This window comes from Oncorhynchus nerka, linkage group LG26 (assembly GCF_034236695.1).
Source record: "Oncorhynchus nerka isolate Pitt River linkage group LG26, Oner_Uvic_2.0, whole genome shotgun sequence".
Lineage (NCBI taxonomy): Eukaryota > Metazoa > Chordata > Actinopteri > Salmoniformes > Salmonidae > Oncorhynchus > Oncorhynchus nerka.
The window spans coordinates 17,460,963-17,488,839 of NC_088421.1; the positions used below are offsets into that span (position 1 = coordinate 17,460,963).

The following is a 27,877-nucleotide window of genomic DNA, read 5'->3' on the forward strand; positions in this document are numbered from 1 at the left end:
AGAGAGAGAGTCAGGAGGAGAGAGAGAGTCAGGAGGAGAGAGAGAGGAGGAGAGAGAGAGTCAGGAGGAGGAGAGAGAGAGAGGGAGGAGAGAGAGTCAGGAGGAGAGAGAGAGAGGAGGAGAGAGAGAGTCAGGAGGAGAGAGAGTCAGGAGGAGAGAGAGAGAGAGAGTCAGGAGGAGAGAGAGTCAGGAGGAGAGAGAGGAGAGAGAGAGAGGAGAGAGAGAGTCAGGGAGGAGAGAGAGAGTCAGGAGAGAGAGAGTCAGGAGGAGAGAGAGAGTCAGGAGGAGAGAGAGAGTCAGGAGGAGAGAGAGGAGAGAGAGAGTCAGGAGGAGAGAGGAGGAGGAGGAGAGAGAGAGTCAGGAGGAGAGAGAGAGGAGGAGAGAGAGAGTCAGGAGGAGAGAGAGAGTCAGGAGGAGAGAGAGAGTCAGGAGGAGAGAGAGTCAGGAGGAGAGAGAGGAGAGAGAGAGAGTCAGGAGGAGAGAGAGAGTCAGGGAGAGAGAGAGTCAGGAGGAGAGAGGAGAGAGGAGGAGGAGAGAGTCAGGAGGAGGAGAGAGAGGAGAGTCAGGAGGAGAGAGAGAGTCAGGGAGGAGAGAGTCAGGAGGAGAGAGAGAGTCAGGAGGAGAGAGTCAGGAGGAGAGAGAGAGTCAGGAGGAGAGAGAGAGGAGAGAGTCAGGAGAGAGAGGAGAGAGAGAGAGTCAGGAGGAGGAGAGAGAGTCAGGAGGAGAGAGAGAGTCAGGAGGGGAGGAGAGAGAGTCAGGAGGAGAGAGAGAGAGGAGAGAGAGTCAGGAGGAGAGAGAGGAGGAGAGAGAGTCAGGAGGAGAGAGAGAGAGAGAGAGTCAGGAGGAGAGAGAGAGAGAGAGTCAGGAGAGAGAGAGAGTCAGGAGGAGAGAGAGAGAGTCAGGAGGAGAGAGAGAGTCAGGAGGAGAGAGAGTCAGGAGGAGAGAGAGAGTCAGGAGGAGAGAGAGAGTCAGGAGGAGAGAGAGAGGAGAGAGAGAGGGAGGAGAGAGTCAGGAGGAGAGAGTCAGGAGAGAGGAGGAGGAGAGAGAGAGTCAGGAGGAGAGAGAGAGTCAGGAGGAGGAGAGAGAGAGGAGGAGAGAGAGAGTCAGGAGGAGAGAGAGAGTCAGAGGAGAGAGAGAGAGGAGAGAGAGGAGAGAGAGGAGGAGAGAGAGAGTCAGGAGGAGAGAGAGAGTCAGGAGGAGAGAGAGAGAGTCAGAGAGGAGAGAGAGAGAGGTCAGGAGGAGAGAGAGAGTCAGGAGGAGAGAGAGAGTCAGGAGGAGAGAGAGAGTCAGGAGAGAGAGTCAGGAGGAGAGAGAGAGTCAGGAGGAGAGAGAGTCAGGAGAGAGAGAGTCAGGAGGAGAGAGAGAGTCAGGAGGAGAGAGAGAGTCAGGAGAGAGAGAGAGAGAGAGAGAGGAGGAGAGAGGAGAGAGAGTCAGGAGGAGAGAGAGAGGAGAGAGAGAGTCAGGAGGAGAGAGAGAGTCAGGAGGAGAGAGAGAGCAGGAGAGAGAGAGAGGAGGAGAGAGAGAGTCAGGAGGAGAGAGAGAGAGAGGAGGAGAGAGAGTCAGGAGAGAGAGAGGAGGAGAGAGTCAGGAGGGAGAGAGAGAGAGTCAGGAGGAGAGAGAGAGAGTCAGGAGGAGAGAGAGAGTCAGGAGGAGAGAGAGAGTCAGGAGGAGAGAGAGAGTCAGGAGGAGAGAGAGAGAGAGAGAGAGTCAGGAGGAGAGAGAGAGGAGGAGGAGAGAGAGAGTCAGGAGGAGAGAGAGAGTCAGGAGGAGAGAGAGAGTCAGGAGGAGAGAGAGTCAGGAGGAGAGAGAGAGTCAGGAGAGAGAGAGAGAGTCAGGAGGAGAGAGAGAGAGAGAGGAGGAGAGAGAGGAGGAGAGGAGGAGAGAGAGAGTCAGGAGGAGAGAGAGAGAGTCAGGAGGAGAGAGAGAGTCAGGAGGAGAGAGAGAGTCAGGAGGAGAGAGAGTCAGGAGGAGAGAGAGAGTCAGGAGGAGAGAGAGAGTCAGGAGGAGAGAGAGAGAGAGAGTCAGGAGGAGAGAGAGAGTCAGGAGGAGAGAGAGAGTCAGGAGGAGAGAGGAGGAGAGAGAGAGAGGAGAGAGAGAGTCAGGAGGAGAGAGAGTCAGGAGGAGAGAGAGAGTCAGGAGGAGAGAGAGAGTCAGGAGGAGAGAGAGAGTCAGGAGGGAGGAGAGTCAGGAGAGGAGAGAGAGAGTCAGGAGGAGAGAGAGAGAGGAGAGAGAGTCAGGAGGAGAGGAGGAGAGAGAGAGTCAGGAGGAGAGAGAGAGTCAGGAGGAGAGAGAGAGTCAGGAGGAGAGAGAGAGTCAGGAGGAGAGAGAGAGTCAGGAGGAGAGTCAGGAGAGTCAGGAGGAGAGAGAGAGTCAGGAGGAGAGAGAGAGTCAGGAGGAGAGAGTCAGGAGGAGAGAGAGAGTCAGGAGAGAGAGAGAGGAGAGAGAGAGTCAGGAGAGAGAGAGAGAGTCAGGAGAGAGAGAGAGTCAGGAGAGAGAGAGAGAGAGAGAGGAGAGTCAGGAGGAGAGAGGAGGAGAGAGAGTCAGGAGGAGAGAGAGAGTCAGGAGGAGAGAGAGAGTCAGGAGGAGAGAGAGAGTCAGGAGGAGAGAGAGAGTCAGGAGGAGATAGAGAGTCAGGAGGAGAGAGAGAGTCAGGAGGAGAGAGAGAGAGAGAGTCAGGAGGAGAGAGAGAGTCAGGAGGAGAGAGAGAGAGTCAGGAGGAGAGAGAGAGGAGGAGGAGTCAGGAGGAGAGAGAGTCAGGAGGAGAGAGAGAGAGTCAGGAGGAGAGTCAGGAGGAGAGAGAGAGGAGAGAGAGAGTCAGGAGGAGAGAGAGAGGAGGAGAGAGAGTCAGGAGGAGGAGAGAGAGGAGGAGAGAGAGAGTCAGGAGGAGAGAGAGAGTCAGGAGAGAGAGAGTCAGGAGGAGAGAGAGTCAGGAGGAGAGAGAGAGTCAGGAGGAGAGAGAGTCAGGAGGAGAGAGGAGAGAGTCAGGAGGAGAGAGAGAGAGAGGAGAGAGAGAGGAGGAGAGAGAGAGTCAGGAGGAGAGAGAGAGGAGGAGGAGAGAGAGTCAGAGAGAGAGAGGAGGAGAGAGAGTCAGGAGGAGAGAGAGAGGAGAGAGTCAGGAGGAGAGAGAGAGTCAGGAGGAGAGAGAGAGTCAGGAGGAGAGAGAGAGAGTCAGGAGGAGAGAGAGAGTCAGGAGGAGAGAGGAGAGAGTCAGGAGGAGAGAGAGGAGAGTCAGGAGAGAGAGTCAGGAGAGAGAGAGTCAGGAGGAGAGAGAGAGTCAGGAGGAGAGAGAGAGAGGAGGAGAGAGTCAGGAGGAGATAGAGAGTCAGGAGGAGAGAGAGAGAGGAGGAGAGAGTCAGGAGGAGAGAGAGAGTCAGGAGGAGAGAGAGAGTCAGGAGGAGAGGAGAGAGTCAGGAGGAGAGAGAGAGTCAGGAGGAGAGAGAGAGTCAGGAGGAGAGAGTCAGGAGGAGAGAGAGTCAGGAGGAGAGAGAGAGAGGAGGAGAGAGAGAGAGGAGGAGAGAGAGAGTCAGGAGGAGAGAGAGAGTCAGGAGGAGAGAGAGCCCTAAATATACGTGTCCTATTTCCCCCAGTCTGACTCTCTTTGCCCATTTAGAATGTGGACCATTTTAAAACTCAACTGCAACTTTATCGTTTTCATATCTCTCTCTCTCTCTCTCTCTCTCTGTCTCTCTCTGTCTCTCTCTCTCTCTCTGTCTCTCTGTCTCTCTCTGTCTCTCTCTCCCCCATCTCTCTTTCTCCCCCTCTCTCTGTGTCTCTCTCTCCCCATCTCTCTTTCTCCCCCTCTCTCTGTGTCTATTTATCTGTCTCTCTCTCTCTCTCTCTCTCTCTCTCTCTTTCCTTTCTCTCTCTCTCATATCTTCCTGTCCACCTCCTCTTTAATTCCTATCGCTCCCACATCTCCTTTCATTGTCTCCTTCTCCTCTCTCTCTATCTCATTATGGATGGTAATGGCAGTGCCTCGGTCTGGACCCTGGCAGCTCACGGGGGCAGACCGATGCCCTCCAGATGCCCAGGTGTTGGCCTGGCCTCCCCATCCCCCCGCCCTCAAACCCCTCCCTTCGGACAGAGCACCCGGCCCCACGCTGGGACCCTTATTACCCTTATCTCCCAAAGCCTCTGCCCTGTCTGAAGTGGCCGGGCAGGCCGGGCAATGGGCACTATCTTTTCATTGGCTGTGGAGTGATTCTGGAGCACACAGAGCCCCAGTGTTATCACCGGCTTGCTGCCCTTGCCATGAGGGGATCAGGGCCATGTTGCTCCATGTCCACCCTCTGACCAGTCCTGGTCATCCTTTGCTCACCTCTTTCCTCTGAGTCTTCTCCCTCACTACTCTCTCTTTTCGTTCCCTCTCTCCGTTATCCATCCATTCAGTTTCGACAGGGTTTAATTTTTATCCCTCCTTTTTTTGCTTCCACACCCAACCTCTTTCTCACTTGCCTTGCACTTCTCTTTCCCATCTTTCCCCCTTCCTTTGGCTCCTCTTCTCATCTCCTCTTGTTTGTCCTTGCTCCGTCCTGCCTCCCCCTTCGGCCTCCTGTGTCGAACAAAGATCACAGGCTTTCTGTCAATGGAGGAAGGGGCGTGAAAGACAGAAGGCATGAGTGAAGACCACAAGATGGGCTCAGTCAATTACCCAGCAGCGCCGTGCCTGGAAAAGCTTCACACTGCGAGACACACATGTGCACACTAAGAAACAAAAGCGCTTACACACACAGTAATGCTCTGAAACACCAACCCATATCACACACACACACACACACACACACACACACACACACACACACACACACAACACACACACACACACACACACACACACACACACACACACACACACACACACACACACACACACACACACACACACACACTGATTCCAGGTGACAATTCAATCTATTCAGGTGTCAGAGGCTATCTCCATCTCAAGTGACCCATGTTCATGACTAAGAAACACCAGGTGGGACAAAAGTCCGGCCCACTAGACCGACGAAACACAATTAATGCCATAGTTTCGTTATAAGGTTTCTGAAAAACAGTGAAATCACACAGAGAGATCTCTCCATTCACTTCCCCTTCTTCTCTCCTGTTCTCTGAGTTGAGACAAAGTGAGCTCCTGTGATGAATGTAAATGGTGCCCCTCCCCTGTTCTCCTCAATTAGAGCAAACACTACCTTCCTCACTCCGTCCGTCTACAAATAAGCAGAACCCACAACTGTCTCCATTCAGAGCACTCTGCCCCGCCCAGCGCTCACACACATACACACAAACACCAATATACATACAGACATCAAAACTATGAAATAACACATATGGAATCATGTAATAACCAAAAAAGTGTTAATCAAATGAGATTCTTCAAAGTAGCCACCCTTTGCCTTGATGACAAAGCATCAGCTGTCAGAGCAGTTTACCGATCACTGTACTTGTACTCAGCCAATCTGTAAATTGCACACCCAACTACCTCATCCCCAATCTGTTATTTATGCTCTTGCTCTTTTGCACCCCAGTATCCCTACTTGCACATCATCATCTGCACATCTATCACTCCAGTGTTAATACTAAATTGTAATTATTTTGCCTCTATGGCCTATTTATTGCCTTACCTCCATACATCTACATTTGCACACACTGTACATAGCTTTTTCTATTGTGTTATTGACTGTATGTTTGTTTATGTTTAACTCTGTGTTTGTCAATGGCGTGCGTACTGGGAGCGGAGTCAGGTGCAGGAGAGCAGAGAGTTGTGAACAGGCGCACACACGTTATTGAGGCAGGAGAAACCAACAGACGGACGCCACTGCGTCAAAACCTCCAGCCAATGCAAACGCGCAAACAGTCACAATAATATGGTATAAACACAATAACATACCTCATGAAATAAAACACGGAATAATCGCATACCCGTAAAGCACGTCAACATAGACACGTAACACAAAACAATCTCACACAAAGACACGAGGGGGAACAGAGGAATAAACACATGTAGTGTGATTGGGGAATGAAAACACCACCTTCCGGAGACACCTGAAACCCCACCTCTTTAAGGAATACCTAGGATAGGATAAAGTAATCCCTCTCACCCCCCCCCTTAAAAGATTTAGATGCACTACTGTTCCACTGGATGTCATAAGGTGAATGCACCAATTTGTAAGTCGCTCTGGATAAGAGCGTCTGCTAAATGACTTAAATGTCATGTAAATGTAAAACCAGGTGTGCAGGGAACAAGACAAAACAAATGGATAAATGAAAAATGGATAGGCGATGGCTAGAAAGCCGGCGACATCGACCGCCGAACTACTCAGTAATCTCCTCCATATAGCCTAACTCTCTCTCACACACACACACACACACACACACACACACACACACACACACACACACACACACACACACACACACACCACAGATGCTTTGTATTGGTATTCTCATGTTGTCTGAGGGAGTAAATAGTGTGGAGAGATTTGCATTTGCAATTCTCAAGTCAGTCAAACAGGCTTAGAAGACTTTATTGGCATGAGGCACTTAGGCTTTTAAACAATACAGTATGTAAATGTCCCTCAAGACACAGAACGCTGTGTACCAAAGCAAGAACGAAAACCAGAAAGACATGACGCAACATAACAGACCCCCCTCCCACGTCCCAATTTCTCTCTCTCTCTGTTTTCATCCCTCTCTCACTTCTTTCACTGTGCTTTTGTTCTATTTTTTTCCCTGCCTCCACCTGCGGATGTGATGATGTCCTTTTAGACAGCTTGATGACAGACTGCGGTGTTAGTTGAGGATCAGTTTGGCCATTCCAGCATACTGTGGTTGAAGGCAGTCTTTGAACACCTTACTGTCTAACAGTCAAAGACAGTGTAATACAATCACAGTGGCTGTAGAGCCCCGAGCCATGGTACAGGATCAGACCCTGCTGCTCTGTCTGTGGCACTGAGACTTATACAGCTCTGAATACAGAGAAAGGCCATGAACAAAGACAATTAGGATGCTGCCATTCAGGTTGAAGACGAATCATTTCCCCTGACTGTTCCTGCTCACTGGCTAGAACGAGATACAGCAGATCTCATTGGAATGAGGATGGCACTGGAATTGACCTCAGGTGTGTGAGATGTGGGTTAGACGGTGTGTGTGTGTGTGTGTGTGTGTGTGTGTGTGTGTGTGTGTGTGTGTGTGTGTGTGTGTGTGTGTGTGTGTGTGTGTGTGTGTGCGTGTGTGTTAGGGGGTGTGTGTGTGTCTGTTGTGTGTGAGAGTGTGTGTGTGCCTGCGAACTGTATGCGTATAAGTGCATCATTGCGACGAGTGGATTTTTTTGTTCGCTCTAATAGCATCTTTAGCAAGACTGTTACGATGGAAACCACGTTACCACGGAAACGCAACCTGTCTCTGGAAGTATATCTCAGCCTCTCTCTCTCTCTTTTCCTATCTCTCGCCTTCTCTACCTTTCTCTCCTGACCTGATAGTGCAGCCGATGCCAGTTGAGCGGTGTACACATCAGAGAGAGAGAGTGAGAGAAAGGGAGAGATAAAGTGTGTGGGTTAGAGGTGAGGAGTGGGGGCAGAGGTCATGAGGCAGAGAGCAGCAGCTGTGAGAACTGTTGCTCTGAAAGAGAGAGGAGGGTGAGAGGAGGATGTGTGTAAAGGAATAGACAGAAGGATGGATGGAGAATTGGGGCAAATGGGGCAAACGTTGAACTGAAAGAGTAAGTAGAGGGTAGTTGGAGAAATAATTGCTCACACAGTTGGGTGGAATGGAGAGATGGGGTGAAAAATAATTAAATCAAAAGAGTTCCAATTGAGTCAGTAACGACAGAGTTAGAGGAGGGAGAGCGGAAGAGTTCTGATCCATATGTATTTGGGGAGAATAGGAGGGAGAGAGAGAGATTGATTATGCTCTTGTAAGTGCTTTTGGCATTATTGGAACAATGCTGTCCTCCCAATCCAGCCAATTTGAATGAACATTGTGGAGAGAGTGATTGAGAGAGAAATGGAGAACCTGGCAAAGAGATAGCAAGAGAAGAGTGACGGCGGATGCTGAGCGAAGGGGGCGCTTTGGCAGTCAGACAGAGAGGGAGTGAGTGAGGGTCTGGAAGGAGGACAGAAAGATGGATATCAAAAGGGGGGTTTTAAGTAGGACAGAGATACAGTGAGCTCCAAAAGTATTGGGACAGTGACACATTTTTTGTTGTTTTGGCTCTGTACTCCAGCACAAATATCATACCCCAAAGACATGCTAACCTCTCACCATTTATATAACAGGGGATGTTAGCAGGATTATCCTTCATCATGGTAGAATCCACATTAATGTAGAACTGTTTAGAAACATATTATATTCTTATTTATAATAAAAGTGACTCCAAAATTACACAATACATTATTTACCATTAATTTAAATTCGGCTCAAAATCATCTGAAACACAACCAAAACAAACAATAAATGCATCCAACAAATTTATAGAGTCACAAGCTTGATGTAGTCATGGGACCAAATACTTCACTTTTGACTTCTTTAATACACATAGAAGTGAATGTGTCCCAATACCTTTGGTCCCCTAAAATGTGGGGACTGTGTACAAAAAGTGTTTTTATTTCTCAATCGTTTACCTTATATGAAAATACCCTCAAATTAAAGCTCATAGTCATTGTATGATTTCAAATCCAAAGTGCTGGAGTACAGAGCCAAAACAGAACAAAAAGTGTCAAGGCCCCAGTACTTTTGGAGCTCACTGTAGATGGTTAGAGACAAAGAGAACAAGATAATGGTAGGCTGTGGAAGAAGTTCCTAGTGCCTCGATCACACCGACAACCTCGTTGCATTTTGGTACACCAGAATTACATTCATTTCCAATGAATTGCTGCGTTTGCCCTGCAGCACTGCGTTGCAGAGGCAGTTGCAGTGTGTTCGGTGTGGTTCACACATTGGATTTATCTAACGTATGCGTCAAACTGTATGTGTAGACGGCTTGACAGAAATTGTTGCAGAAGGTGAATGTTGAACTATTGTTGCATACTAGATGAAGCTGCATACTATTTTTGTCGGTGTGTTCTAAGTGCAAGAGAGATGGAGGGACACTGAGAGAACGTGAGAATTTGAAACAAGGATGGAAAGAAATTGAGAAAAAATGTGTGAGGGTCTGGTGGAGGAACCAAAAGAGGAGAGTGAGGGATGGATGGAGACACAGAGAGAGACAGGATGGTAGGTAGAGAGATGGGAGAGCGAGATAGATGGATCTGAAGGGACAGAGAGCAAGATGGACTGAGAGATAGATGGAAGACAAATGTACTGTACACTCACAAGGTTTTGAGCATTTGTCTCATTTGATTCCTTTTACAAACTCAACTACCTCCCTCCCTCCTGCCCTGACTTCTCTCCCTGACTTCTCTCCCTCTCTCCCTGCCGCTCCCAGCCTTCTCTCCCTCTCTCCCTCCCTCTCCCTGCCTTCTCTCCCTCTCTCCCTCCCTCTCCCTGCCTTCTCTCCCTCTCTCCCTCCCTCACCCTGACTTCTCTCCCTCCCTCTCCCTGACTTCTCTCCCTGCCTTCTCTCCCTCTCTCCCCTCCCTCACCCTGACTTCTCTCCCTCCCTCACCCTGACTTCTCTCCCTCCCTCTCCTGACTTCTCTCCCTGCCTTCTCTCCCTCTCTCCCTCCCTCTCCCTGCCTTCTCTCCCTCTCTCCCTCCCCTCCCTGCCTTCTCTCCCTCTCTCCCTCCCTCTCACTGACTTCTCTCCCTCTCCCTGCCTTCTCTCCCTCTCTCCCTCCCTCTCCCTGACTTCTCTCCCTCTCCCTGACTTCTCTCCCTCCCTCTCTCCCTCCCTCTCCCTGCCTTCTCTCCCTCTCTCCCTCCCTCTCCCCTGACTTCTCTCCCTCTCTCCCTCCCTCTCCCTGCCTTCTCTCCCTCTCCCCCTCCCTCTCCCAGCCTTCTCTCCCTCTCTCCCTCCCTCTCCCTGACTGCTGGCTGATTGAGGAAGAGTGACCCTGGACATATTGACTGAATCAGCCAGACAAATAAAACAAACATTAAGTGTTTTTTTTAATACTGTATGGGAATACATTACTCTCAGGATAATACGCTGAACTAATTGAAATGAAAAGCCATAGATGACCGGCTGGCCTCTTTTGCTAAATTAGATTTGGTGGAATTTAATATTTGTGCCGTGAATGATTCATTCCTTTGTATTTAACTGAGGGTTAAATGTGTGTGTGTGTGTGTGTGTGTGTGTGTGTGTGTGTGTGTGTGTGTTAGTAACTGTGTATATTTGACTTTTGGCTTTACACACGCAAATGAGCAAAGAGTTGATGAGGGAGAGTGGAGAACACACACAGGGGACTATAAGCATAACATCACTGTAGCGAAGGTCTCAGTGTGCGTGAGGCCAGGGGGTGTTGAGTCAGACGGCTGGTAGAATAATGAGGAATGAGAGGTGTCTCCGTACCTTAAAGGCCTTTGGCCCCATCTGATGACCCGGCGCCCAACTAATATCAGTCCATTTGATATCTCACTGTGTAAATGGCCAGTGGCATAGTTCAGTAGGAGTGTTCAGTTAGTAGCAGTGGAGTGCAGGTTGGTGGGAGTCAGTGTTGTCTTGTGGATGTGCTGAGATTAGTATGTATAAAATAGAGCTACTGGCAATATCTGACTCAGACACAGCTATTTATTCGGGGTTTGTGGCTTCCATGCATCTTTGCTGGCAAAAGTGTCTGTATTTCAATTACAGATGGTGTCTGGATAGTTTCTCACAATATGAGAATATTGTTTTATCTCAGTGTATTATTCAGGTCTGTGTTGTATCCATGAAGGCCATTTTCTTTCCAATAGTACATCAAGATGCTGAGCGTGAAATGGATAGTGTAGTCGTAGGGTGGTGTGTGTGTATGTCCGTGTCTGTAGGGTGTGTGTGTATGTCCGTGTCTGTAGGGTGTGTGTGTATGTCCGTGTCTGTAGGGTGTGTGTGTATGTCCGTGTCTGTAGGGTGTGTGTGTATGTCCTTGTCTGTGGGGTGTGTGTGTATGTCCGTGTCTGTAGGGTGTGTGTGTATGTCCGTAGGGTGTGTGTGTATGTCCGTGTCTGTAGGGTGTGTGTGTATGTCCGTGTCTGTAGGGTGTGTGTGTATGTCCGTGTCTGTAGGGTGTGTGTGTATGTCCGTGTCTGTAGGGTGTGTGTGTATGTCCGTGTCTGTAGGGTGTGTGTGTATGTCCGTGTCTGTAGGGTGTGTGTGTATGTCCGTGTCTGTAGGGTGTGTGTGTATGTGTGTATGTCCGTGTCTGTAGGGTGTGTGTGTATGTGTGTATGTGCGTGTCTGTAGGGTGTGTGTGTATGTGTGTATGTGCGTGTCTGTAGGGTATGTGTGTATGTCCGTGTGTGTAGTGTGTGTGTGTGTGTGTATGTGCGTGTGCGTAGGGTGTATGTGTGTGTCTGTAGGGTGTGTGTATGTGTGTGTCTGTAGGGTGTGTGTATGTGTGTGTCTGTAGGGTGTGTATATGTGTGTGTCTGTAGGGTGTGTGTATGTGTGTGTCTGTAGGGTGTGTATATGTGTGTGTGTGTGTCTGTAGGGTGTGTGTATGGTGTGTGTGTGTATGTGTGTCTGTAGGGTGTGTATATGTGTGTGTCTGTAGGGTGTGTGTATGTGTGTGTCTGTAGGGTGTGTGTATGTCTGTAGGGTGTGTATATGTGTGTGTCTGTAGGGTGTGTGTCTGTAGGGTGTGTGTATGTGTGTCTGTAGGGTGTGTGTGTGTGTCTGTAGGGTGTGTGTATGTGTGTCTGTAGGGTGTGTGTATGTGTGTGTCTGTGTGTGTAGGGTGTGTGTATGTGTGTGTCTGTAGGGTGTGTATATGTGTGTGTCTGTAGGGTGTGTGTATGTGTGTGTCTGTAGGGTGTGTGTATGTGTGTGTCTGTAGGGTGTGTGTATGTGTGTGTCTGTAGGGTGTGTGTATGTGTGTGTGTGTAGGGTGTGTGTATGTGTGTGTCTGTAGGGTGTGTGTATGTGTGTGTCTGTAGGGTGTGTGTATGTGTGTGTCTGTAGGGTGTGTGTATGTGTGTGTCTGTAGGGTGTGTATATGTGTGTGTCTGTAGGGTGTGTATATGTGTGTGTCTGTATGGGTGTGTGTGTATGTGTGTGTCTGTATGTGTGTGTCTGTAGGGTGTGTGTATGTGTGTGTCTGTAGGGTGTGTGTATGTGTGTGTCTGTAGGGTGTGTGTATGTGTGTGTCTGTAGGGTGTGTATATGTGTGTGTCTGTAGGGTGTGTGTATGTGTGTGTCTGTAGGGTGTGTGTATGTGTGTGTGTAGGGTGTGTATATGTGTGTGTCTGTAGGGTGTGTGTATGTGTGTGTCTGTAGGGTGTGTATATGTGTGTGTGTGTACTGTACAGTATGTGCTCATGATGTCAATTTGTTGCAGATATTTTTAGAATCTTTGGGAAAATGTAATGTATGTATTGTTTTCAGCTCAGATAGAGAGCGAGCACATGGAAATGGGAGCAGAGACCAGGCAGGAAAAGAAAGAGAATGGAGGATAGAGGGAGAGATGGAGAAAAGGATACACATGTAAAAGTGGAGAAACAAAAGCTTTGCTTGAAATAGAGAATTGTTTTTAATTCATTCTCAAAGAGAGACAGATTACCCTATTGTAGATATTCAATTTCCAATGGCTGCTGCATACCTAGCATCTTGTGTGAGTTGATACTGTCTATATGTTAACATGGCTGCCGTTGTTGAAAAAACGACTGTACAGTATATTTTGCCCTGGCGTCCCTAAATTCACTGTCATGTTGACTCAACCCCAGTTTGAATGTGAACTTGTCTTCCCGCTCAATGACAGAGAGGGAAAGCATGTGAGAGAGGTATAGAGAAGGTGGCTGCCAGAGGCTTGTCTGTACTGTGCCACAGCTGGTGAGACAGTGTGCAGTCACAGTGTGGGAGAGGAAGTGCAGCCTCACTCCAGCGTCTGTGCAGCTCTATACCCACCTGCCGCTGTTAGGAGGATGGAGGGATGAGAGCCAGTGGATGGATGCATGCAGGGTGGGTTGTAATAGGGTTTGAACAATATCACATTTTGATCATAGTGATTTTAGAATATAGTCGTTTAGCAGATGCTTTAATCCAAAGAGAAATTCCATGGTAACAGAATTACACTGAGACTGGGCCACATTCAGCATGCTGAATATGTTCTAACTTTAAGTCGCTTTGGGGAAATTCCATGGTAACAGAATTACACTGAGACTGGGCCACATTCAGCATGCTGAATATGTTCTAAGTTTAAGTCGCTTTGGGGAAATTCCATGGTAACAGAATTACGCTGAGACTGGGCCACATTCAGCATGCTGAATATGTTCTAAGTTTAAGTCGCTTTGGGGAAATTCCATGGTAACAGAATTACGCTGATATATATCAAACAAAAACCATTGATTTACAATTATAACAAACCATAGAACATAGAATTTCCACTGAAAATGTAACAAAAACACATTTACAGGAATAACTGTGCAAATTCAAAGTTTGGTAACAGAATAAAACTGTGGGAGATTCTGTTACCAAACTTAGCATCTGGACAGTTTTCCCAGTAAATGTTTTTATTTATTTACTGTGTAAATTGTTCAAAGAAGTCATTGTTGTATAGTTTGTTAAATTTGGAAATATTTGTTTGTTTGTTTGGCTTACATTTAAAACAAATCTGAGTGTAGTTCTGTTGCCATGGAAAGCGACTTTCCATGGCAGTGAACACATATTCAGTATGCTGTATGTGGCCCATTGCAGGAAATGAACCTACCATTTTGCTGTCGAAAGCACCCTGATATGATGATTATATAACAAGTATATCTACTGGGGTCAAGTCCCGGTCACTCAACGTTTTATTATAGCTGTGCAGTTCTGGAAGGATCTCGTCAATGTTTTACATCATTTCGTTTTATTCTACATTGTCCTACTTCATTAAAATATCATTTTAGATGTCATCCATATGTATGCCAACTATAACAAAGTAACCCTCTTTTTCACTCTCTACCCTTTCTCGTGCTATCTCTTCCTCTCGCCCCTCTCCCGCTCTCCCTCTGTTCTTCTTTTCAAATTCAGTTCAAAGGTGAACTTTATTGGCTTATTGGCATGACTGCTGTGTTGCCAAAGCAGTTGAACACTGGATCAGCAGCACATCACTGTAGAGCAGTCTCCTTTAATCCTCCCTCCCTCCCTCCCTCCCTCCCTCCCTCTCACATTCAGGTTCAAAAGAGTCTTTATTGGCATGACATGGTTATACATGTACTGCTCCAGTGTTAACACACAGCTAGTGCAGTAACGACAACCTCTTCCTCTCTGTCTGTTCTCTCTCTCCAATAATACTTCTCCATATTGTTGGTGGGTTCCACGGGCTCCCGAGTGGCGCAGCGGTGTAAGACACTGCATCTCAGTGCAAGAGGTGTCACTACAGTCCTTGGTTCGAATCCAGGCTGCATCACATCTGGCTGCGATTGGGAGTCCCATAGGGCGGCGCACAATTGGCCCAGGGCCGGGGTAGGCCGTCATTGTAAAATAAAAATGTGTTCTTAACTGACTTACCTAGTTAAATATATAAAAATACAAGTAAAAAGAATGTCTGTGTGCTCTGCAGAATGTGTGTGAGAGGAGAGAGAATAGTGAATTAAACATTTTTGATGTTGTAAAGGAGGTTACTGGGTTTACTGGCAGTTGTTCCATTTACATATTGTTGTGTTTAAAAGCTTTGACAGCGTCGCCTTTCATGCCAGTCTGAATCACAGGGAGAGCTAGTTTGTGTGGGAGTGTGTGTGTGTGTGTGTGTGTGTGTGAGAGGTGGAAAGAGATGCTTGTCCTGTTGTCCCACTTGTCAGACCAAGTCAGCGAGTTAACAAGGGACTGATACTCGTAACAATTCATGAGTCCAGTGGCAGGTTGGATGCTCTCCCACCAGAACCTAAAAAGCCACAGCAGACACATGCCTTGTAGGAGTTTTGTCAGCCAGCCACGGCCCAAGGGCACGTTAGTGTGCCAGTGTCACGCCTGGCAGAACGAGGGCACACACACACACACACACACACACACACACACACACACACACACACACACACACACACACACACACACACACACACACACACACACACACACACACACACACACACAGGACAAGCGACCTGAATATGGCATGGCAAGGGGACTGTTATGGTATCAGTGATTTAAAAAGGAGGAGGGGTCTTGGGAGGCTCAGTGACAAAGCAGAGTGAGAGGCAGCTAGGGAAGGAGGAGGGGTCTTGGGAGGCTCAGTGACAAAGCAGTGAGAGGCAGCTAGGGAAGGAGGAGGGGTCTTGGGAGGCTCAGTGACAAAGCAGTGAGAGGCAGCTAGGGAAGGAGGAGGGGTCTTGGGAGGCTCAGTGACAAAGCAGTGAGAGGCAGCTAGGGAAGGAGGAGGGATCTTGGGAGGCTCAGTGACAAAGCAGTGAGAGGCAGCTAGGGAAGGAGGAGGGGTCTTGGGAGGCTCAGTGACAAAGCAGTGAGAGGCAGCTAGGGAAGGAGGAGGGGTCTTGGGAGGCTCAGTGACAAAGCAGGGAGAGGCAGCTAGGGAAGGAGGAGGGACTGTGTAGATTGGCTTATTGTCTTACCCTGTCTTGTAACATGTTCCGCTTTGGAAATACTCCTGTCATGCCAATAAAGCAGATTTGAATTTTAATCGGGCTAATTGGTGGGAGCACGGGTAAGGAGGAGCTGCGAGGGAGGGAGAAAAAGGAGAAAGCGGGTGATCTTTTCACACTGACAGTGACGGAGAGCGTACCTACATGTTGCCTGAAAAAGAACACATAGAAACTCAGACACTCGCTCACACAGAGACCTAGTTGACCTGTCTGAGCTGTCCATGAGGTGGGGATGTATTCTGGGTGCAGGGTTAGGGGTGGAGGCTGACCACTGACCCTGTCCTGCCCTGCTCTGCCGTGTGTGTGTGGGCGTGTGAGAGCGAGCGCATTGAGGCAAACTTGGTGTTATCTCGAGCTCTGTGGGTGCTGGCACGGGGAGTCAGTGTCTGTTAGCGCAGCGACGTCTGAGTGTGAAGTGGCGAGACGCGGCAACAGCATGACCATGGCTCGGGGCCTGATGTGGTGGTGAAAGAGGACAGGTGAAATTTAGGATGAGGGAGGGAGGGAGGGAGAGAGAGAGAGAGAGAGAGAGAGAGAGAGAGAGGGAGGACGTGCAGCAAAGGAATGACATTGGCCACCTGCAAAGGACTAACCTACTGTAAGACGGGGGTTTTGAGTGCATGTCATGACCACAGGACTAACCTACTGTAAGACGGGGGTTTTGAGTGCATGTCATGACCACAGGACTAACCTACTGTAAGACGGGGGTTTTGAGTGCATGTCATGACCACAGGACTAACCTACTGTAAGACGGGGGTTTTGAGTGCATGTCATGACCACAGGACTAACCTACTGTAAGACGGGGGTTTTGAGTGCATGTCATGACCACAGGACTAACCTACTGTAAGACGGGGGTTTGAGTGCATGTCATGACCACAGGACTAACCTACTGTAAGACGGGGGATTGAGTGCATGTCATGACCACAGGACTAACCTACTGTAAGACGGGGGTTTTGAGTGCATGTCATGACCACAGGACTAACCTACTGTAAGACGGGGGTTTGAGTGTGTCATGACCACAGGACTAACCTACTGTAAGACGGGGGTTTGAGTGCATGTCATGACCACAGGACTAACCTACTGTAAGACGGGGGTTTTGAGTGCATGTCATGACCACAGGACTAACCTACTGTAAGATGGGGGTTTGAGTGCATGTCATGACCACAGGACTAACCTACTGTAAGATGGGGGTTTGAGTGCATGTCATGACCACAGGACTAACCTACTGTAAGATGGGGGTTTGAGTGCATGTCATGACCACAGGACTAACCTACTGTAAGACGGGGGTTTGAGTGCATGTCATGACCACGGGACTAACCTACTGTAAGACGGGGGTTTGAGTGCATGTCATGACCACGGGACTAACCTACTGTAAGACGGGGGTTTGAGTGTGTCATGACCACAGGACTAACCTACTGTAAGACGGGGGTTTGAGTGCATGTCATGACCACAGGACTAACCTACTGTAAGACGGGGGTTTGAGTGTGTCATGACCACAGGACCAACCTACTGTAAGACGGGGGTTTGAGTGCATGTCATGACCACAGGACTAACCTACTGTAAGACGGGGATTTGAGTGCGTCATGACCACAGGACTAACCTACTGTAAGACGGGGGTTTTGAGTGCATGTCATGACCAGCCTTTCTATTAAGACAGAGATGGTAATGGGTGGAAAGACGTCAGACTGCTGCAGCCCTCAGTGGGTTGCCGTCTAAAGACAAGAAATGCGCCATAGAGAAACGGGTTTCAGTCAGCTAACGTCTCATGTTCGTTGGTTCCTCTTCTCTTGTCCCTGGAAGGGCTGCTGCGACGGGTGGTTACATTATAATCACAATCATGTTAGGGGCAAAATTAGCCAAATATTTTAATCAAGACCTGGGATTTTTTAATTAGGGTTCAAAAAGTAGTTAGAATAAGGTCAACGCTAATTAGGTGATGGTCTGACAAATGTGAGAACTAATTAAGTCTGCATGTGTTTGATTAAAGATAAGGAGGTTTTTATGATAAGAAATATGATGATGAAGCATGAGAGCAGGGAAGAGAGGGGAAGAGAGGGGAAGAGAGGCAGGTCTAATTGAGGTAGAGATAATACTTGTGTGAGTGAGAGAGCTGGAGAGAGACAGAGAGAGAGGGACAGAATGAGACACAAGTGAGGGAACATGTTCATTACCTTTTTGGAAACTCATTTTGATTATGTATTCTGAGTGCATGCATTATTTGTGTTCATATCAGCATGTTTGATTGGACAATTCTGTTAGCAATTATGTACTTTATGAGGTGTGTGTGTATCCTGCACTGTAGATTTTAAACAAGCTAGTCTTCTAGCAAGACCCAGCTGTTCCTTCTCTCTCTTTCTCTCTCTCCCCCGCTCTCTCTCTCTCTCGCTCTCTATCTCTCTCTCCTGCTTGCTCTCTCTCTCTCTCTCTCCCTCTTGCTCTCTCTCTCTCTCTCCCTCTTGCTCTCCTCTCTTTCTCTCACCCTCTTGCTCTCTCTCTCTCTCTCTTGCTCTCTCTCTCTCTCTCTCTCTCTCTCTCTCTCTCTCCCTCTTGCTCTCTCTCTATCTCTCTCCCATCTTGCTCTCCCTCTCCCTCTTGCCCTCTCTCTCTCTCTCTCTCCCTCTTGCTCTCCTCTCTCTCTCCCATCTTGCTCTCCCTCTCCCTCTTGCTCTCTCTCTCTCTCTCTCTCTCCCTCTTGCTCTCCTCTCTCTCTCTCCATCTTGCTCTCCCTCTCCCTCTTGCTCTCTCTCTATCTCTCTCCCTGCTTGCTCTCTGTCTCTCTCTCCCTCTTGCTCTCCTCTCTCTCTCTCCGTCTTGCTCTCCTGCCTCGCTCTTGCATCTCTACCCATCAGGCAGTGCAGAGCAGCAGTCAATAGCAACCCCCCCGCTCATGTTCAAAGAACTCCTTATAGGCAGGATAGAAATATGCATTGTCAAAACCTTGGAGCAGACAGCACACTCACACAAGTAGAAAAACAGCAATGGTGGTTATGAAAAAAATCGAAATCATTGGAACATTCTTCAAAACGGCAAAAAATCTATATTGTTGCTGTTGGCAGAAACCAGGTACTCTTACAGGCTTGCAGTAAATGCAGAGCACACCCACATACGGAATACAATGTACATTGAATACTTGTGTGGGTTCAGGTGGCGTGGACTGTATGACCTCACTATACTGTATATGCTGTACTGTAGTTAACTTTGTCCCAGATCTGCTTGTGTGCAGTCCGTGTACATAACAGACTGTACTCCTTACGCTGTGCATATAGTGCATAAATGTATCCCTGTGTATTTTTGCCTCTTGCATACAGGTTGTGCCTGTATGCACGTATTCAGAGGCAGGGCTGGGAGAAGCTCCATTTCTTTGTAGGCATCGGTGTGTCCCTGCGTGTGTGATTGAAATACCTGAGTTATTGACTCTCTCCCTCCAAGTCTAATGGCAGCTTGGTGAGTGTGTGAGCTCTCTCATTGGACAGCTGTGGGGCAGGCAGCCAGGCAGAGAGAGGAACTATCTCCGGCTCTGTCAGATAGGGCTAGTAATAGTCAGGGACCTCACGATGTTAGGTGCCGAAATGTATTGCGATTTCCACGATTCTATATGTATTGTGATCCCATACTGCGATTTTATGTTCCAAACAAATTGCTCACTATATGTCTGCAGCAGAGAGACAAGCGAGAGCCATGAGAAAATGAGTTTTTGATCAGTCAGGAAATAAAAGTGCTGAAGACATGGTGGCTCACTGTTTAAAAAGAAGATGGAGAACAAGCTATAAGATGAACAATTCTGGAGTTTTGGCGCAGGTACAGCCGACCAGCGCTAGCTAACGCTACCTAGAAAATATATACAGTATATGTGTTATTTTTACAAATTGATACTTGGAGTCAAAGTATCAATATAATATTGTCAAGAAATAGTATAGCGATATGTAACTGAATCGGTCATTCCCCCCCTCACTACTGTCAGGGCTTCTGGGTGCTGCTGAGAGGAGGACATACATGTGCATCCTGTCTGTCTCTGACAGCACCAATCGGCTGTGGGTTAGCAGCTGTGGCTGGCGCTGCCCTGACTCCCTGGCCCGCTACTGCTCACTCACTCTGCAGTCTGTACCAGGTCACAGCCCACCAGCCACCCGCTGCCCTCATTGTTACCATAGACCCCCCCCCCCCTCCATACTCACCGTCTCTCACGATCCCATTGCTCTCTCTGACTAATTTCTCACCCTCCTTTCTTTTCTGTCGATTCCTCTCTCTTTTACCCTCTTCGTTCCTCACCCAGCCTACTCTCTCTGTCTCTGTCTGTCTCTCCCTTTATCCCTCAGTGTTGTTCCCTCTCTCCCCCTATTATTTACCCTCTTCGTTCCTCACCCAGCCTACTCTCTCTGTCTCTGTCTGTCTCTCCCTTTATCCCTCAGTGTTGTTCCCTCTCTCCCCCTATTATTTACCCTCTTCGTTCCTCACCCAGCCTACTCTCTCTGTCTCTGTCTGTCTCTCCCTTTATCCCTCAGTGTTGTTCCCTCTCTCCCCCTATTATTTACCCTCTTCGTTCCTCACCCAGCCTACTCTCTCTGTCTCTGTCTGTCTCTCCCTTTATCCCTCAGTGTTGTTCCCTCTCTCCCCCTATTATTTACCCTCTTCGTTCCTCACCCAGCCTACTCTCTCTGTCTCTGTCTGCCTACTCTCCCTTTATCCCTCAGTGTTGTTCTCTCTCCCTATTATTTACCCTCTTCGTTCCTCACCCAGCCTACTCTCTCTGTCTCTGTCTGTCTCTCCCTTTATCCCTCAGTGTTGTTCTCTCTCCCCTATTATTTACCCTCTTCCTCACCCAGCCTTCCTCACCCAGCCTACTCTCTCTGTCTCTGTCTGTCTCTCCCCTTTATCCCTCAGTGTTGTTCTCTCTCCCCTATTATTTATCCCAGCCTCTTCGTTCCTCACCCAGCCTACTCTCTCTGTCTCTGTCTGTCTCTCTCCTTTATCCCTCAGTGTTGTTCCCTCTCTCCCCTATTATTTACCCTCTTCGTTCCTCACCCAGCCTACTCTCTCTCTGTCTCTGTCCCTCAGTGTCTCTCCCTTTATCCCTCAGTGTTGTTCCCTCTCTCCCTATTATTTACCCTCTCGTTCCTCCTCACCCAGCCTACTCTCTCTGTCTCTGTCTGTCTCTCCCTTTATCCCTCAGTGTTGTTCTCTCTCCCCTATTATTTACCCTCTTCGTTCCTCACCCAGCCTACTCTCTCTGTCTCTGTCTGTCTCTCCCTTTATCCCTCAGTGTTGTTCTCTCTCCCCTATTATTTACCCTCTTCATTCCTCACCCAGCCTACTCTCTCTGTCTCTGTCTGTCTCTCCCTTTATCCCTCAGTGTTGTTCCCTCTCTCCCTATTATTTACCCTCTTCTCTGTCTGTCCTCACCCAGCCTACTCTCTCTGTCTCTGTCTGTCTCTCCCTTTATCCCTCAGTGTTGTTCCCTCTCTCCCCTATTATTTACCCTCTACTCTCTGTCTCTGTCTCATCCCAGCCTACTCTTTGTGTCTCTGTCTGTCTGTCTCCCTTTATCCCTCAGTGTTGTTCTCTCTCCCCCTATTATTTACCCTCTTCGTTCCTCACCCAGCCTACTCTCTCTGTCTCTGTCTGTCTCTCCCTTTATCCCTCAGTGTTGTTCTCTCTCCCCCTATTATTTACCCTCTTCGTTCCTCACCCAGCCTACTCTCTGTCTCTGTCTGTCTCTCCCTTTATCCCTCAGTGTTGTTCCCTCTCTCCCCTATTATTTACCCTCTTCGTCTCTGTCTCACCCAGCCTACTCTCTCTGTCTCTGTCTGTGTTGTTCTCTCCCTTTATCCCTCAGTGTTGTTCTCTCCCTCCCCCTCTCTCCCCTATTATTTACCCTCTTCGTTCCTCACCCAGCCTACTCTCTCTGTCTCTGTCTGTCTCTCCCTTTATCCCTCAGTGTTGTTCTCTCTCCCCTATTATTTACCCTCTTCGTTCCTCACCCAGCCTACTCTCTCTGTCTCTGTCTGTCTCTCCCTTTATCCCTCAGTGTTGTTCCCTCTCTCCCCTATTATTTATCCTCTCTCTCTTCCTCACCCAGCCTACTCTCTCTGTCTCTGTCTCTGTCTCTCCCTTTATCCCTCAGTGTTGTTCCTCTCCCCCTCCCCCACCCAGCCTACTCTCTCTGTCTCTGTCTGACTCTCCTTTATCCCTCAGTGTTGTTCCTATTATTTACCCTCTTCGTTCCTCACCCAGCCTACTCTCTCTGTCTCTGTCTGTCTCTCCCTTTATCCCTCAGTGTTGTTCCTCTCTCCCCCTATTATTTACCCTCTTCGTTCCTCACCCAGCCTACTCTCTCTGTCTCTGTCTGTCTCTCCCTTTATCCCTCAGTGTTGTTCCCTCTCTCCCCTATTATTTACCCTCTTCGTTCCTCACCCAGCCTACTCTCTCTGTCTCTGTCTGTCTCTCCCTTTATCCCTCAGTGTTGTTCCCTCTCTCCCCCCTGTTATTTACCCTCTGTCTTACGGTCCAGTACAGTAGACTGCAGTGGCTGCTTGTCTCTGGACAGATCCCTCAGAGACACACTCCTCTCCTCAGGCATTTTAATGTGTGTTATTTACCCTCTGTCTTACGGTCCAGTACAGTAGACTGCAGTGGCCCCAGAGACAGGCATTTTAATGTGTGTGATACTCAGGGAGGTGATAATTCAGACTGACCTTAATTATTGTTGCTGTAAATGAAGCCAGTCTTTATTTGGCTCTGGGTCTTTTTTTCTTCTTCTCTTTTTTTTACTAATGAAAATTCTGCGGACCTCTGGCTCTCTGAATGACTGCATGGGCCAGTACATTAACACTGCTCTTAGAAAGAGAGGAGGGGAGCTGCAGGGGACCGTGTGGAGGAGGGGGGCTGGAAATTCAATTATAACTGTGTCCTGGCAGTAATTTCACTGGAATAAATGGGACAGGGAGCGGGAGAGGAGATAGAGAGAGATCACAGGAGAGGAGATAGAGAGAGATCACAGGAGAGAGGGACATGAGAAAGAAAGTGGAAAAAGGTGATGAGGTGGGATGAAGGTAGTGTGTAGAGGGACACATAGAGGAGGGCTAGAGGGTCAATCATGGCCTAGTGGAGAGGAGGGTACAGTGGAAATTTACATTGACTTAGACATGTAGAATATACTGTTGTGGAATATACTGTTGTGGAATATACTGTTTATTCATAGTTATTATGTATGATATATCATATGTAAGTGACAAACACACACAGCATACTTATTCACCCCTTTCTGCTGTGCCTTTTCAGTGGTTTAGTCTGATCTCATTCATGTGGAAACAAGGTAACGGATCAACCCATGTGCGTCCCCTGGGTTATAGAGGTTAGGCTTTGATGTTGAGTGAAGCATGGATTCCTAAGCCAAAGAGATTTCAATACCCTGCCCGGCTGACAGACACGCCATGGTTTTACACACTGACGCACACACTGGCACACACAGAAACACGGCCACACACACACACACACACACACACACACACACACACACACACACACACACACACACACACACACACACACACACGCACACACGCACACACACATACAGTATTGGGAAACAACTGCAGTGTTGTCTAGACGCCTCCTCCCCAGTTCAATATTCAATGTGGACATGTAACATAGCATTACTGACCTCCACTCTTCTGTTCCCCAGGATGACAACTCTATGTTCTTCCAGTTCGGCCCGTCCATCGAGCAGCAGGCCTCGGTCATGCTCAACATCATGGAGGAGTACGACTGGTACATCTTCTCCATCGTCACCACATACTACCCCGGATACCTGGACTTTGTCACCAAGGTAGCTCACTGATACACGCCCTCACGACAGGGTAGCTCTCTCTTTTTCCCTCCTTCATTTGAATACTGCCACCAGGCAGTCCATGAGCAGACTGTAACGTCCCCATGGACTTATAGTCTTAACTTCTAGGATAGTGATAGGAAGGCAACTACTAAGCCCGGCAGCTAATCTCAACTTGTTCATGTAGTCAGGAAGTGTCAGTAGGTATTTAAATACTGTTGCGTTGAGAGAAATCAGATTGGCCCTGTCAAATGGCCCTTCAGCCCTCTCACACGCCTCTGTCTTCCTCAATGTCCTTGAACACCTTTTGTGATAACTCAAAATGACAGATTATCATACCCAACCCTACCTCTCACCCACCTACTTCTTCCTCCCTGGTCCCTCCGTCCCTCCCTCTACCCTGTAGATCCGGAGCACCATAGAGAACAGCTTTGTGGGCTGGGAGCTGGAGGAGGTTCTGTTGCTGGACATGTCAGTGGACGATGGAGACTCTAAGATCCAGAACCAGCTGAAGAAGCTGCAGAGCCCAGTCATCCTGCTGTACTGCACTAAGGAGGAGGCCAACACCATCTTCGAAGTGGCCCACTCCGTAGGGATCACGGGCTACGGCTACACCTGGATCGTCCCCTCGCTGGTAGCTGGGGACGCTGAAGTGATCCCTGCCGAGTTCCCTACAGGTTGGTTTGGAATAAGTTCTATGTGATTTATCTCCATTTAAAGTCTATGATTGGTTTTGGTTTTGATGTTGATATATAGTTGGGAATATGTGGGACCAGGTAGCTGGTACTGATCAAATCCTAATCTGAAATCCATGCTCACAATGCATATTTTTGGGTGCAAAATCTTACATTGATATTTCTGCATGATTTACGATAAATCATGGTAAATCGCTTGCATCTCAAGTTGATGGATATGGCCCTTAATAATAATTACCATGTTAGCTATGTAAATCATATGATGTGTGATGGTCGAGTGGGCGAGGTAATGAACGTGTTTTTCTGCAGGTTTTAACTGTCCCTTGAGAAGGTTTGTCCTGCACATTAGTCTGTGACAGATGGCAGATACTGCATGAATTAAGAGTGTTTTGTGTCAAACTGTCAAAATCAACACTTCAGTTTATCACTGTTTGATTAATTTACAGTATAGGCCTTACAGTAACCTTCAGAATGTGAATTGTCTCACTAAGTTCATATTTCTAGCACATGTAGGCCTATACCTTTAATGGAGAACTTACTAACTAATTTAGAGTACAAATAATGTGGTATGCGATATAGTTAAGGCCTGGTGTTTGCGATGGTTCAGTGTGAAGCCAAGGTGCACACTAACATGCTCATTTGTTAACAGGCACGCTAAATACTTTTCGACCATATTTGATGGCCTCCAATCCTCATAAGTAATTCCACTGATGCGTTCCTTAAGTGGCACTCTGGGGAAATACAGTATCTCAATCTCACCTCCTCCCCCTCCACTATCCCTCTCTCTCCTCCTGCTCCTCTATCCCTCTTTGTCCTCCTCCTCCTCTATCTCTCTCTCCTCCTCATCCTCCTCTATCCCTCTCTCTCCTCCTCCTCTATCCCTCTCTCCTCCTCCTCCTCCACTATCCCTTTCTCTCATCCTCCTCCTCTAGCCCTCTCTCCTCCACCTCCACTATCCCTTTCTCTCATCCTCCTCCTCTATCCCTCTCTCCTCCTCCTCCTCTATCCCTCTCTCTCCTCCTCCTCCTCCTCCTCCTATCCCTCTCTCATCCTCCTCCTCCTCCTCCTCTATCCCTCTCTCCTCCTCCTCCTCTATCCCTCTCTCTCCTCCTCCTCCTCCTCCTCCTCTATCCCTCTCTCTCCTCCTCCTCCTCCTCCTCCTCTATCCCTCTCTCCTCCTCCTCCACTATCCCTTTCTCTCATCCTCCTCCTCTATCCCTCTCTCCTCCTCCTCCACTATCCCTTTCTCTCATCCTCCTCCTCTATCCCTCTCCTCCTCCTCCTCTATCCCTCTCTCCTCCTCCTCCTCTATCCCTCTCTCTCTCCTCCTCCTCCTCCTCCTCTATCCCTCTCTCCTCCTCCTCCTCCACTATCCCTTTCTCTCATCCTCCCTCCTCTATCCCTCTCTCCTCCCTCCTCCTCTATCCCTCTCTCTCCTCCTCCTCCTCCTCCTCCTCCTCTATCCCTCTCTCTCATCCTCCTCCTCCTCCTCCTCTATCCCTCTCTCCTCCTCCTCCTCTATCCCTCTCTCTCCTCCTCCTCCTCCTCCTCCTCTATCCCTCTCTCTCCTCCTCCTCCTCCTCCTCCTCCTCTATCCCTCTCTCCTCCTCCTCCACTATCCCTTTCTCTCATCCTCCTCCTCTATCCCTCTCTCCTCCTCCTCCACTATCCCTTTCTCTCATCCTCCTCCTCTATCCCTCTCTCCTCCTCCTCCTCTATCCCTCTCTCCTCCTCCTCCTCTATCCCTCTCTCTCCTCCTCCTCCTCCTCCTCCTCTATCCCTCTCTCTCCTCCTCCTCCACTATCCCTTTCTCTCATCCTCCTCCTCTATCCCTCTCTCCTCCTCCTCCACTATCCCTTTCTCTCATCCTCCTCCTCTATCCCTCTCTCCTCCTCCTCCCCTCCTCCTCCTCCTCCTCTATCCCTCTCTCTCCTCCTCCTCCTCCTCCGCCTCTATCCCTCTCTCTCCTCCTCCTCCTCTATCCCTCCTCCTCCTCCTCCTCCTCCTATCCCTCTCTCTCCTCCTCCGCCTCTATCCCTCTCTCTTTCGCAATTCACTTAAACACACATCTCGTGACACACATATATTGCTAACGTATTTAGCATGTGACCCCCCTAATCTTACATCACAGACAATGATGAGCTGTCTGGCACCAATGGCGGGGTTTTGTAATCAGGTCCTCCAATCAACAGATAGAATGAGAAGGAGGGGCGGGGAGTAGAGGACTACTGCAGTTCAAATGGAAGGACAAGGGGTCTGGTTCTCAGAGCACAAGTGCTCATACACCTCTAAGTCAACACCATTGTCCACCTCTTCCTGTTTACCCCCATTGCTAAGGGAGATGAGATTGTCTAAGTTGTTGCAACATTTTCCTCATGTCCGGAGATGGACAGGTCCCACTGGCTACCAACCAACCCTTTCCACTAGCATGCACACACTCTAGTTCTATAATATCATTTTTGTAGGGTGAATATAAAAGCCTTGAGAAAGTGTCAACAGAGTGTGACATTAGATATGGTCCTGGAGAGACTGAGCTGTCATCCCAGGGCCCCGTGGGTCTACAGGTTGGATGCTGTCTGTCTATTTCTGTCCAGTTGCCTGGTAATGGATTGGCCAGTCCCTGTCAAGTGGGCCGTAGCAGACAGAGAGGGCGTGAGGATGCAGTTTGACTGAGAAAAGAGGAGAGGGGTGGCTGTCAGTGGTGTGTGGCACACGCCTCATAGTGTGTTTAGCCCCTTGAGTGCATAACCTCTTTTCCTCTGCTCTCTTTCTCCATCTCCCCCCTGTCACTCTCTCCTCTGTCTCCTCTGTCTCCTCTGTCGACTGTATGTCATGGATCTCTCTCTTTCTGCTCTCCCTTTCTCTCTTTCTGCTCTCCCTTTCTTCCTATTCTCATCACTCATCACTTCATCACTTTCATCACTTCTTCCTATTCTCATCTGTTTCTGCCTCTTCCCTCCTTTCTCTCTCTCTTGCTCTCTCCATCCACCCCCTCCTTCTCATCTCTCTCTCTTGCTCTCTCTATCCACCCCCTCCTTCTCATCTCTCTCTCTCTCTCTCTCTCTCTGTCTCTCTGCAGGTTTAATCTCTGTGTCGTATGATGAGTGGGACTACGGCCTGGAGGCTCGCGTGCGCGATGGGGTGGCTGTCATCGCCATGGCAACCTCCACCATGATGCTCGACAGGGGGGCACACACCCTGATGAAGTCTGAGTGCCACGGGGCCACGGACAAGAAGGGGCCCATTGCTGGGAACCCCAATGAGGTGCTCAGGTAAATCTGGGGCGGATCACCTATTAACCCTTTGAAATCTTTCAACATCTGCACACACAAAGAGTAACACACACATACACACATCTCCCTCCCAAAACAGCCCCCCTCCCCGTGCTGCACCCCCACACCCAGACTTTCCTCTGCTGGGCCTTTTGAACTGGTTGTGATGCGGAGCATTCTGCCGCGCTTTAATTGGTCCCAGTGGCGTTTCAGTCTGAGAACAGTAGCCCGTTGTAGACCGTTGTGCTGCTCTGTGGAACTGAGTGGGGTATTGCATTCCGGGGCAGTTCCACCCTCCTCTGTGTTTTGCCACTCTGCCTCTATGTGTTGGGGGATTGTTGGGCATCCTGTTGGGACACCAAAGTGGGTTTGGTCGCTTACAAAAATCCAGTTTCCTCCACTGATTCGGGGCTTGTTGGGAGCTGCTGAGTGCTATT

General features: G+C 48.7%; 1 protein-coding gene across 1 annotated transcript in view; it reads left to right on the forward strand.

Moving 5' to 3' along the window:
- The window catches only part of LOC115110473 (glutamate receptor ionotropic, NMDA 2B-like), an 80,513-nt gene that overhangs the window by 23,649 nt on the left and 28,987 nt on the right, over nucleotides 1-27,877 (forward strand). The window contains 3 exon segments of the mRNA XM_065010175.1: nucleotides 23,330-23,473; nucleotides 23,880-24,150; nucleotides 27,248-27,440. Coding sequence (XP_064866247.1) covers nucleotides 23,330-23,473; nucleotides 23,880-24,150; nucleotides 27,248-27,440 — 608 coding nt within the window.